This window comes from Lepisosteus platostomus, chromosome 7 (genome assembly GCF_059453375.1).
Source record: "Lepisosteus platostomus isolate fLepPlt1 chromosome 7, fLepPlt1.hap1, whole genome shotgun sequence".
Lineage (NCBI taxonomy): Eukaryota > Metazoa > Chordata > Actinopteri > Semionotiformes > Lepisosteidae > Lepisosteus > Lepisosteus platostomus.
Genome location: NC_142617.1, coordinates 13,480,483 through 13,489,180, shown reverse-complemented (window position 1 = coordinate 13,489,180; position 8,698 = coordinate 13,480,483). Strand labels below are relative to the sequence as shown.

At 35.5% G+C, this 8,698-nt stretch overlaps 2 protein-coding genes across 6 annotated transcripts; one reads left to right on the top strand and one right to left on the bottom strand.

Moving 5' to 3' along the window:
• Positions 1-1,728: 1,728 nt before the first annotated feature.
• LOC148658276 (olfactory receptor 6N1-like) lies at positions 1,729-3,033 on the top strand. Its single transcript, XM_088639376.1, has one exon. It carries the CDS (start codon positions 1,785-1,787, stop codon positions 2,730-2,732), a length of 948 nt encoding a protein of 315 aa, XP_088495502.1. The 5' UTR covers positions 1,729-1,784; the 3' UTR covers positions 2,733-3,033.
• Positions 3,034-4,936: 1,903 nt separating this feature from the next.
• Positions 4,937-6,750, bottom strand: LOC148658275 (uncharacterized). Of its 5 annotated transcripts, none has more exons than XM_088639381.1 (2): positions 6,664-6,750; positions 4,937-5,468 (listed from the first exon to the last, which is right to left on the bottom strand). In XM_088639381.1, the coding sequence occupies exon 2, from the start codon at positions 5,444-5,446 to the stop codon at positions 5,198-5,200; it is 249 nt and encodes an 82-aa protein (XP_088495507.1). In that variant the 5' UTR covers positions 5,447-5,468; positions 6,664-6,750; the 3' UTR covers positions 4,937-5,197. The 5 variants fall into 5 exon arrangements, with proteins under 5 accessions (XP_088495507.1, XP_088495508.1, XP_088495505.1 ...); XM_088639382.1 differs by having other exon boundaries at positions 4,937-5,462; positions 6,516-6,709; XM_088639379.1 differs by having other exon boundaries at positions 4,937-5,462; positions 6,511-6,708.
• Positions 6,751-8,698: the final 1,948 nt, after the last annotated feature.

Genomic DNA, 8,698 nt, shown 5'->3' with positions numbered 1-8,698 from the left:
TCATCCTTATAGTCATGTTCCAATTTCCACAGCCAGTATAGTTAAGCTAATAAACCTACCTAAACCTAAATAAACCCCTGTTCTATATTAATTACAGTAGGTTGGGCAGAACTACTGAACTTCCTCTAGGGGTTCCAACAGCATCTTCCTTGGAGTCAGTTTGTCTTTCACTATGCTAAGCAAGTGAAGGCATTAAATCTAAATCAAATTATGACTTTATTTCCTTCTTATGGTTTGGCCAAACTGCTGAAACCTCAATGAAGTTTTCATTCGATCCACTGTACTTTTTCTCCTTTAGACCATTTAAAATGGCCAATATGTAACAATTGTTAGAGTATATACTGTACATCTTCCAGTTATTGCTAAGTATGCATACTGTATTAGCAACCATCTCTTTTTATTTTCTAGAAGTGGTTAAGAAGTCTAATACCAACTTATTTTGAAAATGCAAATTTGACAAGAACAAGAGAAAAACAAACTGAACACACAGGACAGGACGAGACAGGACAAAATGTAAATGTGAAGTATAAATGGTAGACTTTATGGCTACATTTCGTACAGTTTACTTATTACCTATAAAGGAGCGATAATCATAATAACAATAATAATATGGGATGATAGGAATGATAATAACCCCTTAAAAAAACAGGAAAAAATGAAAATGTGGGGAATAATGGCGATATGTGATGCATTCTTTGTAAGTGTACATGTACTAAATTTGTACCTGTTTATTTATATGTATACAGTATATGTGAGTGTGCATTTAGATTTAGATTTCCAATCAATGAAGACCAAACTTCTGCAAAATGTGTAATTTTGTTTTTTAACAAATGCTGTCATTTTTTTCCATTGATATGTGTTCTAAAAGTAGATTTAACCATTGTGTGGCATTAAGTGCATTTCTGGTTTTCCAGGTCAAGAAAATAACTTTCTTGGCAATAGTTAAGGCGATGAGTATTGTTCAGTGGATTAAATACTGAGAGATCTCCCAGTAAACAAAGAGATGCAGACAGTGGAAGAGGGACATTCTATCAATGTCTGTCTGCCAAAAATGTTCTATGTAGCAGCCATATCTTAAATCCATCATTTCAGCAAAGCATCTCAGCCCAATTTGATCAAATTAATATTCAGGATGAATCTTCAGTTTTGAGTACTCCTAGATTAAAAGAACATTTTTGTAGTAGGGGTGTATGTCATGCTACATGTTTGTGTTTCTCTGGAGTGCTTTTGTTTTTGTTAAACAATGGATAATAAAATGTGAACAAACTGTGTTTGAATATTGAAAAATAAAATCTTAAAAGACAATGAGAAAAATGTAATGATTCTGGATTATACAGTATGCGTACTGTTAAATGGGGAAATTCGTCTTTTCAAAATCACAGTATAAAACTATAGTAAATGCACCTGGTGGTCATAAACACACACATGCATGAACACCCACACAGGAATACTGCTCTTTTCGATGATTGGTGATCTGAAAGGCAGACTGGCTTATAAAAGGACAGCTTTTACAAGGGCTCACTAGACAACAGGCTGAGAGTTCCAGCAGCATCTTCAAAACAGGTATAAATTCTACATCTAAGACTAATACTCTCTACTTGATAATAAATTGTGTGAGAACTCAACAGTTTACCTGTTGAGATAATTGTTATTTTTTTTACATTTATTATTTTGCTGCATTATCATCTCCTTTTTTTACTAGCATTTTTCTGATTTAATTGTAGGTTTCAAAAAGAGGGAAAAGAACAACAGATATCCAAAAGATCTTTCAGCAGCTGGCATTAATGGAAAAGAATACAACATTTCCCAAGCCTGTGGGGTTTCTGATCGCTGGTTTTCAGAATCTGCAACACAGTGAATATTATTTCATATTCCTGGCTTTTGTGTACCTGGGAACTCTGGCAGCTAACTTCTTTCTAATGTCTGTTATATGGCTTTCAGAGTGTCTTCATACACCAAAGTACTTATCAGTTTTTAGCTTATCTGTAGTGGATGTGAGCATTAGCACAGCTCTTATTCCAAAATGTATAGATTTTTTTCTTTTTAATTCAAGGTTTGTGCTATATGATATGTGCATAATTCAAATGTTTTTTTTTCATTACTTCTATGCCCTGGAATCTCTGTCACTTGTCGTTATGTCTTACGAAAGATTTGTCTCTATTTGTTTTCCACTGAGAAGCAGCACAATCAACACAAATTCCAGGATGATCATCATTATTCTTCTTTGCTGGGTATTTGCTTTAGCTATTTTACTAGCTTCAGTGATTTTAATAACACGATTGTCTTTCTGTAAACCAGTTCCAGTCATTATTAGTTATTTTTGCGACCATGGACCGGTGTTTAAAATGGCCTGCAGTGATAACACTCAGAACTGGAATGTTGCTATAATTTACATAGTTTCTTTCATTTTTGTGCCACTTGCATTTATTATTGTGTCATATGTCTGCATTATCTTTGCCCTTTCAAGGATTGTGTCTGCAGAGGGAAAATGGAAAGCATTTAAAACATGCTCAGCGCATTTGATCTTAGTTGCCATATTTTTTGTTCCTGTTCTAGTAACATATATGATTGCATGGGTAAACATAACAATCGATATTGACACTAGAATCCTAAATACATCTCTATCAGCTACATTGCCTCCTCTGTTAAATCCAATCATATACACGTTAAAAACTGAGGAGGTAATGGACCAAGTTAAAAAGTTATTCAAAAGGGTTAAACCACTTAATTAATTGTTTGATAGGAATATGATGTTAATGATGTTTTTGCTTTTTAAAATAACCTAACCTTAGTAAGTGTATCTTTACTCTTGGTCTTTACTCTTCGTATTAGTGTCAATTTAGAACAAAACAGTGGAAACGGCCTGCCTTTTTCTACTTTTGTTTTCTTTGTAATTGCCGCATAAATACTGTTGAAGCTATCAAGAGAAGTAACTGTGAACCTTTTTATATACAGAAGTAGTTCAATTAGGTAGTTGGGACAACATGCGTAGGCTGCAAAGGAACAAGTAGAGGTTTATTCCATGCTGAAAAGAGAAGAAAAAAAACATTGTGTTTCTTTTCTTCTCTTTTCAGCATGAAAGAAACCTTTACTTGTTCTTTTTTATATAGTAGTTGTGTTGCCTATTGCAATTCACATTGTATACACAATTTAAATATTTCTTGATTGCAAGCTGATCAGAGTCCACAAAGATGTTGGCTTTGGCATCCATCAGGCCTCAGTAGAGAAATTTCATTTTCTTATGGTAAATTATTGCATTTAGACTGAATACCAGGTTTAAGTTCTGGACAAAAAATTCTGTGAAATACTGTATATTTCTTTCATATAAAAAATGACATTCACCCTTTTTTACACTACAGGAAAGACATGAATATAGAATAAATGATTTTGATGTAATGCACAGAATGTCTTTCAGCCAGGTTTTAATATGGTGTATTACCAGATGTTACTGCTACTTGAAAAGATGGGAAACACAAAACAGCGCTTTCAGACTGCTTTTGTAGGCCTTCATTTATTTACCTATTTGGTGATAGATTTTATTTGCAGCATTATTAGTTTTTCCCACACTAACAAATGATTTTCAAAATGTTTAAGATGTAGAAATGTTTTGAAAGCTAGAGGAGGGATAGGGAACTTCTGAAATATTCCAGTTTACAACTGCTTTGAGAAAGACAAGCCACATGAAGAAATATGCTTCCATGCTCACATATTAAATGACACTTTTATATTTAACGTCTTGCATGTTACAAGGTAGTGGATTATCATGAATTTATGAGAAATCTACAACAAAAAGTACAAGTTACAATGTACTTACCATACATGACAGTAAACTAGCAAAATTGAGCCATGTAATAAAAATTGAATATAATATGTTCAACAGCATTGGAGCACAGAAGAAACAAGAACTCTACCAGCTATGTTGTATTGTATTGCAGCATAACACAGTAGAGTTGCTATTGCTTCCTCAAACAACAGAAAGGGCTGATCAGTTCTGTTACAGAATACCATCCACTTCCATGTATTAACAGCATACTGTGCTATCGGTTTTACAAGCTGTAAAAAACAAGAGTGGGAACTGTTTTTTTATATTTTATATTCACAATGTGTTTCTGGCATTAAAAATGGAACAGAGGAGTACTGAAATCAATAACATTTGTTGCATTTTAATGCCTCTCAGTAAAATATTTTTTTAATCTGAATAGCCGAAGTATACTATATTGACACACGCACTACTTAAATAAAACCAACACAATCCGTGCCCAGCACCTTTAATAGTAACTACATTGTTTTTCAATTTCCAATGTGTTTCCAGAAGAACCATGATAAACGCATTTTACACATTTTTGGTATCCTGACCTCTAAAGCTCCCTTTAGCGCTAGCTTAAAATTATTTTTGGGGAAAATGTTAATTACTAAAACCAGCATTTTGATGGTATTTTTCCATCTCCTTTGGTCTGAATAAATGACCAATCAATCCAAAAGTAGAGGTTTCCAAATGTTTTTTCAAAAACTATTTATCAGGTGAAGTTAAAACTAGATTCTGTTTAAAACTGTCACTTTGGAGACTTATAATTTAACATTTTCCACCATAACTTATTTTCCTGAAACCATGTATTACAAAAGAAATATTTCAGTTTACCTCATACGATATGTTTCTTTACTGTACCTGTATATTCTAGTTGTTTTTTGCACTTACACCAGTTTCCCATCAAAGTAGTAAGGGCATGTTGTTCATTCACAGAAAGACACAGGTTAAGAGAAAAGAAGCCCAATAAAAGGATTTCTAAACAACATTATTTAATAAAATAATAGTAAATACTATTTAAAAAATAATTTCAGAGAGACAGCTTAGCAGTTGGGTTGGCATGTATTATGTCAGTGTGTTAACCTGAAAATATAACTACAAAAGAAGAAAAATAAAATAATTACAAAACCATTTTTGTTAAATTATGTTGAAAATTTATTTCTGAAGCAGGTGTGGAAGCACAAATGTCCTCACGGGAATCCAGCATCAGTGACCACAAAATAGACCAGGCTGTAAATTCTTTAAGCTGTCACAGTCATTTTGATTTTTACAACTCAACACAATATATCCAATTGTACAACCGTTTTTACAGTAATTCGTAACTGATGAAACAAAACACTTGGTTAAGAGCAAGAGCGTGTCTGTCACCCTGATCCTGGGTGTCTGTATTCATCAACTCTGAACACGGGATGGTGTGGGAGCCTTCTGTAAGCTTTCCTCTTTTTTGGATTTCTGGAACGCCAACATGCACTCCTTAAAGTTCTGGACCTGACGCTGACATTTCCTCCAGTCCTGGTGCTCTGCCATGCACTCCTGCACGGCGTAGTGCAGTTCCGCGCAGCCCGTCTTTGAAATCATCCGATCCACTGGGTCATCCTCATCCTCGCTCCTGCTGCGGTTGTGCGGCGAAGGGGAGGCCATGGTGCACCTCCCACAGCTGAAACTGAAAATAATATTTTTTTACTGACACGTAAAATCCAGGTCTATAAACCATAGTATTGTACTATAAACCAGCAAAGAAGAAAATAAAATCGAATAGTGTACATACTGTACAACACCCATCCATTCAGTTTCTAACCGGTTCTTCCAATTCAGGGTCATGGGAGAGCCAGACCCTATCCTGGCAAGCAGTGGGCACAAGACAGGGTACGTCCTGGACAGGATACCAGTCCATCGCAGGGCACACACAGACATGCAAACACTCACATCAGGTCCAGTTTTCAAGGAGCTAATTAACCTACCAGTTTGTCATGGACTGTGAGAGGAAAACAGAGCACCCAGACAAAATTCACACCAGCACAGTGAGAACATACAAACGTCACACAGACAGCGCCCCAGTTCAGGAATTAAATGAACTTACAACCCCAGCACTGCAAGGCAGCAATGCTAACCACTGCATCATTGGGTAACTCATATATACAACAATTATATATATATATAAACATAAATGCAGTGAATGTGTATCGGAACTAACAGTGTTTGTTGTGTTTCTAATGCTTATTTAATAGCGGCCTAAAGTGTTTTTCGCCCTAAAGTATCCAAAAAAGTGCATTTTTATGCCATTACATAAGCATTAGGCAATATCAACTGGCTAGGACTACAAACGAAAATCCCCTTATTCACACCACATATCACCGAATCCCACCTCAAGAGATGAAGAATACCAACGTTTCTAGAGATAGAAACGTTCTGCAGTATACCGCAGAACATGTATGTTTCAAAAGACTCATTCTAACATCACTATTAAGCATCCTGCTGCATGGTTGCTGATATAAACCGTATCGAGTCCTCATTGGTTTTTTTAATTCTTTTTGTTGGTTAATCACTTTAATCGTTCATTAAAGCATATATGTAAGAAAACTACAGTAATAATAAAAACGCCTAACAACATTTAAAAACGCACGTTTACGATTAACCTTTGAGACGCAAACCATGCAGCACTTTTACATTATAATAATATTTGCACTTAAAAATCCAAAATGAACTTTACCCGTAGCTTTTTTTTAATACCCGATAATTCTGCACATTTACGTAATTGTAAAACTAATCTTCGTTCAACATTTGCGATTTCAAACGTATCCGCACTTTTCTCGGACAAGCGTCTTCTACTCTACCTATATTAACCTAAGAACTGTCACCTCTTTGCACCATAACAGGAAACCTTAACTTCAACAAGAGGAAATGTGTATCTTTAAAATATGTTCGACTTGCGGTCAGGGTGAGGAGGAAAAAAACAGAAAATGGTTGAGGGCTGCAATACAATAGCACTCCACTAGATGGAAATATTTTCCAAAATATAACATTTAGTGCTACACTTCTAATGAGCAGAACTCAATTTGAATTCAGTTCTAGCTCTGTTGTCCCATTTGGCAAAATTCGTTTTACAGCACACTTCCAACATAGCAACACACTGACAGGCAAAATGTTAACTACCAAAAAGTCAGTGCAACAGTTTTACAGAAAGGTAATGGAGAAGATAGTTAAGATTCATTGTTTTAAATAGGTATTGCAGTGGGGATGAAATATTTCCTGTGTCTATTAGTATTACACCTGGGGACTCAAAGGCATCTCCTAGATGGGAGAAGTGTGAACTGGCAGTGGAGGGGGTGAGAGACACAATCTGTAATACACTTTGCTACCACCCTGTTTGTAGAGCATATGTGTGGTGATTTGATTTGCCCCCAATTAATCTGCTACTTATTTTGACTAATTTCCCCAGATTAATATATTTAATGGAACTGATATTGTCAAACCAGTAAATGAGACAGCATGTTAAGACACGTACAATAAAAGACTTGAAGAAAAGTGTTAGAATGGTTCTAACTTCCTTGAAATAGCTTAATTTCCTATGATTTTTTTTTTATTAATTGTGTTGCAGCATTTGTCCCATCTCAGGTTTTTGCCTATGATCAGTCCCAAGTACCTGTAGTCATTGACAATTTCTACAATTTTCCTCAAATGAGCTCCTTTGTTTTTAAGAGAACTCATCACACCATTTAGTAAAATCATTTAGGATGGGTGTTTCCTTTTACCATCATTAGTGTTAAAAACATACAATAAGGGGAACAAAACAATGTCAGATAACCAGTTCCCCAATTTGACCTGTTGAGTCCTATTTGTTAAACAGTTTAGGACTATTATTATCAATTTACTGTTTAGCTTCAAGTTTTCTGAGCCTCTCTGTGCAAGCAACAATGGTTTTATTGTGTTAAAAGCAGAGGAAAAGTCAACAAATATATCCTTACAAATAACCTTTCTTGATCAAGATGATGATAGACCAGATTTAACAATGTGAGTATTGCATCTACCCCCCTCCTTTCTCTGAATACAAACCAAAGGGTGTCAATGAGGTCCTGTGTTCTTTGTAATGTATTGCTATAGAAATCTCTCCAGACTTTTCATTCGGAGAGATCTACAGTAAGAGCGACTGGTCTATAGCTGCTAAGCTCACTTGGCCTGGCAGTTTTTGGATTAGGCTGATGGATTTCTTCCACGGAGAAGGGATGATTTGTAGATTTAAGAAAAAGCAAACTGAAAACATCACACAGGGGATCTGCACAAGATTGCAAAACTCTTCCACACACATTATCTAAACACATTATTGGCGCTATTTCTCACATTAACTTTCCTAAACTGCTTATGCACCTCTACTGAATCCATTTTAATAGACTCCCACCAGATACTGGGAGATCATTACTACAGGTTGGGGTGGTTATGGGTTTCATTTCAAAACAGGTGTAAAACACATATAAATCATTGCCAGCTGCTGTCCATCTATGCCATTTAACACAGGAACAGTACTACCCTTACTCCTGTGGGTGATACTGGCCATGGATTTAATATCTTGCCATGCCAACCTGGAATCTCCCATAGCCATGTATTTTTCTATTTTATCCCTGTATCGTTCCTTTGCTTTGCTTATTTCCCCTTTCACTTCTTTCTGTGCTTCCTTCCTGAGCTCCCAAGAGAGTTTGCTTGAGAGTTTCTGCATATCTAAATTAAATCAAGCAAATTATTACATTCAAATGCAGGGATCACATGGCTTTTGAAATGTTTATCTTCATCTACCCACATGATTCTTTAAAACAGTAATCTCCAGTACTGGTCCTGGAGAACCACTGTTTAGCAGATATTATAGGTCACTGAACTACTTTAAAGCTGCCACTTAGTTCT